The following is a 13,483-nucleotide window of genomic DNA, read 5'->3' as shown; positions in this document are numbered from 1 at the left end:
CTGTACTTCCATAATCATTTCTATATCAATAATTTTGTTTTAAAGATATATCCCAACTAATATTATCAAATACGTATTAAACGAATATAAAGTGTTTTGAATTTCTCATTGGTTATTTTTCAAGATGGAGTAAATGGAAAGTGCTATTAGTTACTACTGACAAAAAAATCTATCAGAAATGTTGCGTAATATCGGCAAAATCCTGAGAAGGTACTTCTGGTTAAATTTTTTGACACCGGCTTAGTATATGAAGGGGAAATATTTATGCCAAAAAGGAAATTTTAAATCATCCAATCCTGCTGGGCAATGCACCTTTTACCCTTCCACCCTTAATCTGCATAATTTTAACATTTATTGAAGCCAAAATAAATCTGTAAACTCAATGCAACGTGATTTTCGATATCAAAAATATTTCTTACAGTAGAAAACAGAAAATATAAAATGTCAAAGGAAATATAAAGCATAATTTATTACACATGTTGCAAATCATATGCTTTTTCATAAAAATATAAATTTAAATTGTCACATACCAGAAAGCAAGCATACGAAAATACCAATCAGGAACCCTGTTCGAATTTTGATGAATGACATTTTTACGATGTGGAATTGTGTTACAAACTGTGATAAAATGTGATGCAATGGAGGAACTTCTTCTATAAATTTTATTTTAAAAATTTTCCTCATTATCATGACTAGATATAAGCCCTTTAAATATATCTACACGTAAAGTGATTCGTGAAAATGTAACGGAATGTAAATCCCATGACATGAACTCGCCTTATTAGAATACCTTATCTTTTGAAATATAATTTTTCATCTTAAAACTCTTGTTGAATGTGAAAGATATTTAATCAGCGATTCTTTTGGATACGTGTCAAATGAATGACATATTCTTGATCTGGAAGAAACTAGAAGTCGACATCTGATCGGAGCTAAAATTCATTCAGAAGTGTTTTTGGTAACATAAATCCTCAAAAATATCTAACTTTTAAAAATGAACTAGAAGTCCAGTTTCTGTCTTAAAATATGAAAAGAACGTATCTAAATGCTGTAAGACCAAAAATTGATTTCAGGTATTTTTCAAATATAATTTATTCTACCTATCTCACTCTGAAATGGTATCATTTTTAAAATAAAAAAAAATGATATTTTTATTATAAGCCTGAAAAAAATCAAGATTTTTTTAATGAAATATCCCTCTGAATAATCCCTCTGAAAAAACTAATACTATGTTTTATCTAATATTAACAGTGTAGTTGCGTTTCACTTACATTTTAGTTTATAAAGATAAAATTCCTACTCTTTTTAAAATTACGTAAAATTCTAATCATTTATCACTTTTATTAACATTTGCCTGTTTGCTAAACTTTTTACTAGTTTCTTAAGGAGATATCATTTAAGAGACTTGGTGCGAGTTTTAGAGCTAATTTTAGGTTGGAATTCAGTATAATACTGCAATTTAAAATGATTTTTATAATTGGAGACATAATATAAAACAAAGAAATAAAACGTGTTATAAATTTTACGGACACCAGGTACTCGAAGAGACATTTGTCAATGAAGCTAATTTTTTATACATTTATTTGATTTGATTTTGAAATAGTAAACATAAAATGATAAATGATTTGACTTTGGTTGAGGGGAATATTTGTAAACTTAAGTTGAAAAATTATTTGGAAAGAATTGGGAATAAAACATCAAAAACATTATAAACAGTTAGATTTGAAATGAATCACATTTAAGATGCTAAAATAAAATTTTAAAAAAAAATTCCGATAGGCCTTAGACACAGATGGGATACCGGTGTCCCTTTTATATAGTTTTTCTGACTCTCTAATTACAAAGCAAAAATATATTTGTTATTTTTTAATGATAAAAACCAGTTTAATAGTTACTAAAATTGTTGCAAACATTTAAATTGCAAAATTAATCGGAAAGAATCACGAATATTTAACGAAGAACGTTATAATTATTAAACTTTAAGACTCAAATTTAAGATAATTAGATTCAGATTATAGGATAATTTTTTAAAATAAAATTTTTAAAAAATTATCCTATAACCCTTGGACACCACAAATGGGACACCGGTGTCCCTTTAACATATTTTTCCTGAAGCTCTATTTACAAGCAAAAATATAGTTTGATATTTTGTAATTATGAAAAAGGTCTAATAAATAGTAAAACAGTATCTTAGATTATCAGAATTATATTTGCACTAAAATATAAAATCCATAAAAATGCAGTTCGCGATGTTCAAAAATCAATTAATAATTTATTTTGTAAATTAAAGATATTTAAATTAAAGACTTTTTAATTTAAACTTTTGTAAATTGAAGATCAATAATGAAGTAATTGTTTTTCGTAGACCAAAATAAACGCAAATTTAAAAATTATTGTTCGGAAATGAGCAGTGTTCGGAATATTTTACATTTAAACCAGAGAAATGCAGAAATACCAGTGTTTCATGCTATATTTCGTAACCATAAATTGTTAAAATGCTAAATATAATATTTTCACTGATTTTTGAACTAATTAATAAAAAAAATTTAAAAATATGTTTAATAAAAATTCTGCGTCAAAGAATGAAATTTTTATTCAGCAAACAAATTGTAACTTTGAAAAATACTCGTAAAATTCTGAAATTTGTAACCTAAAGCGATAGAATTTTTATAGGAAATCATTTAGTTTTAGCCTTTTAAAATACAAATACTGAAGTTTCTAAATTGGTTTCATAGCAAGGGTTCGTCGTCTGCGGATGCATGTCTTGGCACCAACGCATTAAAATAAAACTATTGTAGTTTTTGGTATTTTTTAACGTAATTACTTCAAAGGCAATTAATTTTACACGCGATTTGCGTATAAAAAAAAGTGTGTCACAAAAATTTAATTTGATTGATTGATTAATTTGATTTAAATTTCATGAAATTTGTAACAAGTTTGTGGAGTTATTTATATTAAGCTTTTGAATTTGCTGATTTAGATCATGATTCAGATCATTAAATATTTTTGAAATATAATCTATGATTTATGTAACTAAAAATAAAAAAAGAATGATGGAGATAATGTCTCATTCTTTTTAAGATCTTTTAAATGGGGTGATCACGAAGTATAATTTTGCTAAAGTGATTAAACAGTTTCAAAATGTTCAAACGAACATATGTAACGTTTTCTTACGTGCAGAGTGATAATAATAAATATGAAAAAAATTTTAAAGCAGTACAAAGGCAAAATGTAACTAAGTAAATCACAGTTGATGGATTATCATCTTATCAATCCTGTATTTTTTTTTAAAAAATATTTTTGACAAAATTTTTTAAAAGAAATTATTTATTTTATGTAACTAATTGATCAAAACTAAATTATTTTTATTTAATCAAAGCGACATTATAATGGAGGGGAAATGTTTATTTTAATTTTACTTTTCTGTTGCAACATAATTTGACATAAAAAATCAGTTTGAAATTTAGATTTTAAGGAAGAAATATGCTGGGAATTCTTAATAAAAAAACCTTATGGCATTAATTTTTTTTTTTTGGTTCTTGACTAAAAATTATGTTTATCCACTTGCAAGAAAAATTATTATGGCCAATACAACTTTTTGGCTGAGAAACCTGAATTTTGCTTCTTACGATTGTCCATAGTCGGAAATCTTTTCCCCACTAAAGCTTTATTCTTAACCTAACTGCCTCAAACAATATGGTCTTGACAAGTTAAAGCAAGTTTTAAATTTTGCCTCTCAACAAATTTTATCATAATCCTGATCAAAAAGCACCAGTTTGAACCTTTGTCTCCAAACGATAGTCCATTGTAGCAAATTGTTAACCCATAAAAATTTTGGCTATCCCGCCCAGCAAAACAAAATTTAATTTACTAATAATTGAAAATGACTGAAGACTAAAAGCGCCTATTCGGTATCACATGACTAACTTGAATTTTAGTTCAAAAAACCATAATATTAATGTAATAAACCATAATATTAATGAAGTTCATTTAATGTTTGTGGTTATTATGTGTTGATAAAAAAATTATGTTCATTTATCTGTAGTTGCATCTCGAATTATGTATTTTTATCAAACTTTTTCATATATTCTTTTTGTATAGAAAAAATATTTTCTAAAGTTTAAATAAATATCTTTGTACATAGCTATTGTAGATTACATAATTATTTCTATATCATTAAAAATATTCTAAAACCGAATTACGGTGTTAAACTTTTTTATTAGGATACCCTTCCCGTAAGCAGACAACTCTCGTAAGTGGACAATTTTTTCGGTCCCAAGAATGTCCATTTAACTGAGGTTTCACTGTATGTCATTTGAACACCAAGGGCACATGTATTAGACAGAATAACAGAGTGTTTAGCAATTCTAATTGCCTTTGAAAACTATGAGTTTTTTGGACTCAAAACGTCTAAATTTCTTGATTATTTATGATTAGAAGTGGGTACTTATTTAAAATAATACCCATATCTACCTTAAAGATATAAATAAAGAAAAACAAATATTTTAATTAAGAAAACTATGTGATTTTTAATTGATACAATAAGAATTAAAACCAAAATTTCTATACCGATTCAGCTCAAAATTATTTTTGTTTCCACCTCCTGTTTTAAAGCAGAATTTAATTTTACCTACTTAATAGTGAAGCGCATTGTAATATGTTTCACAATTTTTGGCATATTTGATGTGCGTAAATGAAATTGCTGGCATAAGTACACTTTAAAAGCATTTTTCATACTAAAATTTCGTTTCAGGGTCTTCATCGAACTGGTTGCAGTCCTTTTAGTGGTGAAGGAGCTTATCAAAACCAAATTAACTTGAAATGTGTTCTCCTAACATATGTAAGATGGAGTCCTAGCGAAGGATATTGTCAAGATTTTAATATGTTAGCAGCTATTATTCTAGAAGAGGATGCTCTTTCAGTTAGTTCTCTTTTTCATTGTACATTAATAATATTAATTCTTGTTTAACTTGAATAACATATGAAATCGATGTTTTCAAAAATGGAATTCTATGTTGAATTTCTTTTATTTTCTTTAAATTTTAAGTACACGGTAAAATTTACTGCATGTGGAGTCAAACCTTGCTACAGTAAAACCTTCCAACTGACCATCCAGAAATGTTGACTACCTAATCTAAGTAGATCTCTATTATCCGGAACTGAATTTATTGTTTATAATTAAAAGAAGTAAAACCTATAATACCAGGCCACTTGTCTATCTTGTATGTTGACTGCTGAAAAACATCGAATTTGTCTAGAAGTGTTCTTGAGTGCGCATCTAAATCTTTAAGTTAATTCGAGAAAAAAACTTTTGCGTGAATATTATGTAATGCAATTGCAGACTTTTCCCCTTCCCCACTGTCTGAGAAAGTCTCTACAAAGGTTTTAAATTTAAGTATGGTCTTAAAGGCTTCTAAAAAGGCTTTATTTTTCTCTCAAAAGCTTCAAAGGACACTAATTTTATAGACTCAAACAGTATTTTTAAATTTTTCTAATTACCATTCTTTGTGCAATTAAACTTAAACATGGTGCAAAACGTTTTTAAAAAGTGCTTAAAGGTGGGTTTTTTTTTTTAATTTTTGTTTTTTAAAAGCACTTAAAGGTGCTTTTTTAATTGAATGTTTTTAAAGGGTTTAATTTTCCCTTTTCCAAAATTAGATTTTTTTCTTCACTATGTCTATTTTCACTACAAATTATGCAAAAAGCGTGGCTTTCACAATCGATTTCGGCGTACCGTCTGTCCTTTAGAGTAAGAAAGCGCCAATCATTGTGCATGTTTAATGAAACATTTACAGATCCGTTTGTGCGGATACTGAGCTGGATTGAGTAGGAAGGTGAAATTCTCCTGTGCAATTCTGCCGCATTTTGCAAGACATTCTCAACTGCAGGCTTCTTTTTCCGCCCTCTGAAATGAAACTGAATAACCTTTCGAATTTTTTGCTGATCACGGGGACCTACTAAACATTTTGCCAAATTGTTTTTCTTCCTAATAGTAAAACAAGATTTTATTTCTCTTGCTAATTTCATTTTTGCCAAAGCGCCATCGTCTTTGTCACTGGCGAGCTACTGGCTTTCTTGTACTCTTCTATTAATAAACCAGAACCATAATCCTTGAACTTGACTTGAGGATCAATACCTAATTGGGTATATTCATGGGGGGAGGGTCCCCAAAACAATTGAGAACCACAAAACTTCATATCCTCAAAATTTGCATTTCTCTTCCATTCATTCAATTTAATAAAGAGTTGAGATTTTTATCGTAAGATTATTTTTACCTGAGGGACCATCCAATAATTGCATAAAATTTTTAAAACTTTTACTTTTATTTTATTTATTTATTACTTTTTTTTTACTTATTACTTTTTATAATTGTATTATTACTTTTAAAATTTTGAAAGCTCTTAGCTTGTTTTATGAAAAAACTTAAAAGCATGTAACACTAGAAAGGCGGAAAATAAGTATGTACCTATATTGTCTAAAAGCAGTAAAAATGACTGGATTGTGAATGCGTAAATAAATTTGTTAAAAATTAATTTTTAAAATGTTTAATACTATTTACAGTTATATAACAAGTTATTAGTAAATATTAACGATAAAAAAAATTATATCTTGTACAAAAAGTCACAAAATTTTAAGAAATTGAGTCATTATATACATCATTTTTTTATAATTGAAATTGAAAGCAGTCAAAATAACTTCCTTAGGTCCTCTAGTGCTAAAGGCAAGATTTTAAAAAAGTATTTTATGAGGGACTTTCACTATTTTAAATGCAACAAAAAATCTTATGTTATTCAGATTCGACATTTCAAAAAACTTTAATTCATCTTGCAGTGCATTTACCACAACAAAATTACAATTCCAATTCACTTGTATATAAGACATATTAACTCGATTCTATGTTGGAGTACCTTTTCATGGATGAAGGTTGACATTGACACGCCTAATTCGATGGATGGTTCACATTGAACAAATGACTTGCTACTTGTGACTGCGACATTTTCCTCCTCACGCTGTTGCTTCTCTGTTTCGATCACGAACAACGTACAACGTATACACTCGACTGCTAAAATGAACACAGGAGCGACCACGACAGTGAACTTAATACAGCTCTCATGATCAGCACTCAAAAAGTACGCTGATCTTAATACAGCTCTCCCGGCTTCGCACAAAACAGCAATGATTCAACAAGTGGTATCCCGTTCATCGAGTTCTATCACAAATAAAATTCAGGTGGGGGAGTACTGTAGTATATCTACCACTACAAAAATGCAATTCCAATTCACTATTTTATAAGACATATTAACTCGATTCTATGTTGGGGTACCTTTTCAAAGTTGACATATTCGATAATTACTCTCTCCCCTCACATCTCTTAATGATATGATTTAAAAATAATTTTTATAAAAACTTCAATTATCTCAGTTTTGTTAAACATTATGTGTAAGGACCATATAATAATTTACTTCCGACAAACATGTTTATAGCTTCAATATTCATTGTATTTACATTTCAAAATTGTTTCAAAATTTCTTAATCATTTTATTAAAGAAATACTGAACCAAGTGAAACATTATAATGAAAATTATTCCGAACCATTAACTAGTTTACGTTTATAATATGAATTTATTTTGGTCTTCTTAGTTTGCTCAATTCTTTTACAAATTCGGTATAATCAATAATATTATAGTTAATGTTTTGTTGAATTTGCTTTTATAAATAACTATTAAATCTAAAAATACACTCAATAACCTTTTTAAACAACAGTTAAACTAATTAATTTTGAATTATTTTTTTTTACATTATTAACTAACGCACTTGTTAATTTGAAGAATAAAATTAGTCACTCAATATTGAATATAATAAAAATTGTGTATAAATTGTTTGCATGGTGGCTAATATAATCAAGAAAAGAGTTTTGTCAAAAACTAATTATTTTATCATGATCATGTAAAGTCTTTGAAAATTATTTTGCGTTTTTTAATGTATATATGAGCATTGAATATAGGAAGAAAAAAATTTTAGTAGTGTACATATCCTAATTACGATATTTTTTCAAACTTCTTAAAAAAATTTTGGAATGCTTAAAAAGTGCTTAATAGGTGCTTATTTTTAGTAGAAAAATTTGGCTACGTAAACTAAAAAGAAAAACAAATCCACTATCGAACGGAGATCTTTTGGTTAGCCGGCCCGCCATTATAAAAAATAATAGCCAAAGCGTTTAGAAAATTACTAGCCTACAAAATTTATTGATAATCCACCCATCGAAAAGTTAATCAATGCACAAGTTATCAGCATTTTATTAATGTTAATAATGTATAGTTGAAATTTACGCAAATCAAGCAATTTTCTCCGGTGATTATCACTTTCGAGGAACCGTGAAAAATCCCTTTCCATAGTCAGTATCTATTATAAAACTGATGTTTTAATGCAGTATTAATAGATAGCGGAGAGTGGGGTAAATTGTAAAATTTTTTACTTAACTATTTTTAACTAACAAAAAATCCAATATATTATTAGTATTAATTGACAGACGAGTAAAGTAGACTATCCTCTACTAGAAAAAAAAAAAAATACCTTATTTTAAATGTTATTATATTAGTTATTAACAATTTTTGACAGTCGTGCACTTGTTACAATTGTCCCCACTTACGGGGTCAATTGTAACAGTTCATAAATTCAACTAAAACATAGTTAATTATACATATTATCATAGTTGTGATATATTTTTTTATTGATCAAAATAGTAGTGATATTTTAGGAGTAAAAATAATAATGAGCAGAGACCTAAAGGGTTAAACTTTTAACTTTAAGGGGTTAAAAATTTTAATTTATGCTGTGAAAGGTGACAAATAAAATAATGCACATGCAACATAATATAAATGATATAGGAAACTATTGGTGGTTCTTAAAGAGTTAAGTAATGGTTTGTAAACATAAGATTATTTATTTTCAGCTGTTACAATCGTCCCTTTACTTATTGTTACAATTGTCCCCAAGACGCCATTTCAGCTTCATTTGTTAAAAACAATGCTAGTTAATTAGCAAAACTAATCTTTTTTTTTATTGAAATGTTAATTAAGGTGTCCACTTACATATTCGGTTAATAATTTTTATTTGTTTAAACAAAATTACTTTGTTACAATATAATATTCTAATACCAAAAAAAGTACTTACGTAGCGTGAAAATATCTTTTGTGATGTAACTCTTTCAAAAGTACATAAAAATGGTTGCCAGCAGGGGTGTACATGTAGATTTATTAAATACACCTTGTGCGCCACCTAGGAACCAAATCTAGAACCCGACACTCGAAATTTTTGCTCTGTTACAATCGNCAAATTTAGAACCCGACACTCGAAATTTTAGCTCTGTTACAATCGTACCCTGTTACAATTGACCCCACTCTCCCCTACTAAATAGACTAGTAAAATACATTGTACCAATATTAGCATTTTGGCTACCTATTAAAAGAGCATGATCATTTCTCTATCTCACCATTAATATACTGTTTAAAAATTTCTGCAAGTAGTGGTAGAAAAAAAATCTTTTAATTCTAATCCATTTGAATATTGATACACTATATTTGCTACGACTAGAAAAAATATTTTCTGGAACTACGGAAAATAAGTTTTAAAATTCTTCATTAAAACTGTACGAATTATCGTAATACCATCAGTAATACGTAATACCAAAAGTTGCGTCACATTAATCAAACGATTTTTTTATAATTCTTCCAAACGAATGAGTGCCTTTCAGAACATAATACACATATCGGCATCTGGAAATATGCTTAACAGCAAAAGAAAATCCAAACTGTATGTCAGCTTGTTTTTATATGCCCACCTTGAATAACCAATCGCATACATGCAGCGTGAGGGAAAGATAAACCGAAAAGCAGTACATACGTTTAATGATTTATAATTTATTTTCAACGATCAGTTTGTGTCTAAAAATAAAGAAATAATTAAGCAAGGCAATCACTGTCTAACTTTTCCAAAACACATTAAAAACTTGAACCATCTCTTATGCAGCCTGTCTATGGAAAGAACTCCCCTCGCCATTTGGTGAAGAGGAATAACTATTTCAATTAGAAGTGTTGGGTCAATATTTGAGACGGGTTTGAAGAGAAAAAGGGGATCAGAGAAGAAAAAGTACCCTCTTCTGATAAACTATGTCTGCTATTTTCTGGTTTCCATTATTACGATTTTCTGGTTTCCATTATTACTATACTATTTTCTGGTTTCCAGCTATTTTCTGGTTATTGCACTATTAACTGGGGTATAACTGGGTGGTAATTATTGGACAGATGAATAAGCGTTGTGTGATGTATAGTAGAGACATGTTTTTGCTGCTTTGTTATGCTGACAAATTTCGTACAGGAAGTATAATTATATAGATATATAGATAATCAAAATCTATACATAAAAATAATCAAAATCTTTATATCTATATAATTACGTATTTATACTTATGTATTTAGTATTCATATTTATATCTATGTCTGTACAGTCTGCGGGAAAAAAATATCACTCTGAATAACCTTCGTTCCAATGATTGGATTTTCACAAACTAAGTATCAATCTTAACGGTTCCTGGGGGTGACCTCAAATATGTAAATTATTTAGTGTTAACTATTAAGTTACGAAATAGAACACAAAAACGTACTTTCTCTGGATAAACATGTAGTTTTTTAGTTTTTTTTTAAACATATTTGGATTCTTAGTCTTCAAAATATAGGGGGTAGCCGCAATCTGGGAAAAATGGTCCCCTCAGTTAGGTCAGGAGAGAGATTCAAAGTTTGGTATAATGCTAATTGTAGTAGTAATCTTAGTACAGTAATGTTAATTTCACTTTTTGCGTTTTCAGTCATATTTTTAAAATTAAGTAAGCAAGTCAAAGAAAATTGCACCCACTTATAAAACCCATTTACCTAAAGATAATTTCATACAAAAAAAATTTCAATAATTTTTTACTTTTTATTATTTAATTTAATTATGAATGAAAAATTTTTGAATTATGAGGTATAAATTTTTATCTCATATTAATCTATGTATTTTTTATTGCAAAATTTAAAGTTTCAGCAGTTTTTATTTGAGAGAAGCAGCGAAAAAATAAAATTTATTATTTTTTAAATAATAATTTGGCGACAATGAAAAAATATTTAAATTGGGCGATTAATATTAAAATGTGGTTAACTTGCGAGGAAGGTAACTTACGCGCGCGTAGAGTAAAACTTCAGTCATACTTTTTTCGCTAATAACCTATTGCTAATCCTTTTTTTTTTAAATTATAAAATACGATATTTCTTTTTTAGTCTAAACATTTATTCGTAATTCAATGAAGAGCTTTGAATAAAACATTTTATTCAAGGAATAGTGAATTTTATAAAAGCATATTTCTGATAGAATGCGATTATACATCAGCTCTTTTTAATATTATTTTTTAGCTTGCTCTTTGAATAACAACATATGCATAAATTTGGAATAAGATGTTTATCAATTTGTACATTATATATTTTATAATTATTGATACGAATACGTAGTCATCATTTTTAATCATTTTAAAATTTTTCAACATCTTATATATAGTCACAATCCTAAAATAAATGTTAACTATCCGTCTGCTCGAGTTTCACAGAATTATTTCACCAACTATTTAATTAAATTTTTGCATTCCTCAAAATATAATTCCTTAAGCTACAACGTATATTATTCTTCCATTAATATACTAATAAATTTTTTTAATACTTTAATTTAGGTTTTCCTTCAAAATAAAATTCCTTTTTAAATTATTGTCAAGTTTTAATTGAAAGAAAATTCAGAATAATTGTTAGCTAGCTGAGAATTAAATCTTGTTAAGAAATAAAAAATATTCTGCTAACCAATTTTTTTCGATTCAGAACAGCTGTCCATTTACTAAGCATACTATTTTTTTTTTCGAAAATTGAAGAGAAAAAATGAAGATCGTCTTTTTAATTGTTTGTTATTTATTTGAGTAATGAAAAGTAAATAGGTGCATAGCAAAAAATATAACATTTTGCTTTGTTTTTGAAATTAGCCAAAAATGACTGACATATAATTTTATTTTAACATTCAAAGTTACTTTTGCCGTTTAACTTTAAGAAAGTTGCCCTTTTAAAAAGGATAATGTTGAAAAAACTTGCTTACAAAATTTTAAGTATTATTTCTCAACTTCAGCACAATTCAAAAAAATATTACATGTCAGGAAAATGTTCGATATGTCTTCTTTTGTCATCGATTCAAAAACCGTGCCTTTTTTAGAATATTCATCTCAAAAATTGTTTTTTTTCCTAACATAAAGCTTTTTTCAACTTAAATAACCTATCATAATAGTTCTAACACATGCTTTGAAGAAATTATGAATACAAATTGTGATCTTATATTTCGTAATAAGGAAACAGAAATATCAATGATTCATTGATAACTATTTCATTGAACCAGAGTAGTTAATTTTTTTCGAAATAATGTCGATATAATGCAATCGGCCTTACAGCTATTTAACTTTTATTCTTTGGGCTAGGGGTGCATGTCATTCGACTTTGAAATTTCAAATATAAAATGCAAAAATTCCAGGAATGCGTAAGCTGGCTTTAACTAATAATAATAAAAAAAAGACAAAAGAAGTTTTCTCATGAGAGGAATGTCAGAGTTAAAAAGTATTGTAAAAACTTTAACAATTGTTCTCTTATTTAATAAGGAGTATTTTAAACCTACATTTTCCTTCCTTTTAATTTAATAAATTATACTTTTTAATAAACTAATGAAATGAGTGTGTAAATAACATCCATTCTTTTTACTGCAAACCAAGTTTACTTAGTATCATTCGCAAATCTTATGAAGTGCAAATTCTTGTGCCCCCATGTAGGGTAGTAGGATATTTTATGCATGATTAATAGTTTCAAGACAGGACTTATATTAGTACGTAGCTAACTTCTTTTTAAATTCTAAATTGGAAAATTACTTGTTACTTCACAAATGTTGCAATTAAAATTTTTAAACCCAACATTTCATGACCACAAATTTACAAGTTTTTGAAATTAAATATTGAATGATGTGGTGAATATAAACGTAATAAAATACATCTTAGTATTCCTGCCACATTTTTATTTCTTAAGGACCTTACGAACTCTACTTAAAATAAGGCCATCGTATCAGATGTTGGTAAGTGAGGATGAGAATCGTGAAATAAGTTTGTAAATAAAGAAACAAAACAAAGAAACTTTAGTAGCCATTTTCGGTGATAAATAAGTAACTGTTTGTAATCGAAGAGATTAGTAGAACGACATGTTGAGCAGGTTTGAACGGAAGAACATGTTGTTACAAAAATCAGTTTCAGTATGTATCGAAACATAGGGATGCTATTTGCAAATCATGTCTATTCAAGAAAATCATGTAATTTAAATATTTGTCAGAATGAAATGACTTTTAATAATAAAAATACAATATATATATATATATATATATT

The 13,483-nt window shown here is 27.7% G+C and overlaps 1 protein-coding gene across 3 annotated transcripts in view; it reads left to right on the top strand.

The window, feature by feature from the left end:
* LOC107443924 (TBC1 domain family member 30-like) overlaps positions 1 to 13,483 on the top strand; it is a 70,361-nt gene that overhangs the window by 35,781 nt on the left and 21,097 nt on the right. For all 3 annotated transcript variants that reach the window (XM_071179365.1, XM_071179364.1, XM_071179366.1), the window contains one exon: positions 4,754 to 4,921. In XM_071179365.1, coding sequence (XP_071035466.1) covers positions 4,754 to 4,921 — 168 coding nt within the window. The remainder of the gene's footprint in view (positions 1 to 4,753; positions 4,922 to 13,483) is intronic.

The sequence above is a fragment of the Parasteatoda tepidariorum genome, chromosome 4 (genome assembly GCF_043381705.1).
Source record: "Parasteatoda tepidariorum isolate YZ-2023 chromosome 4, CAS_Ptep_4.0, whole genome shotgun sequence".
NCBI lineage: Eukaryota > Metazoa > Arthropoda > Arachnida > Araneae > Theridiidae > Parasteatoda > Parasteatoda tepidariorum.
This window is presented reverse-complemented; position numbering and strand designations above follow the sequence as displayed.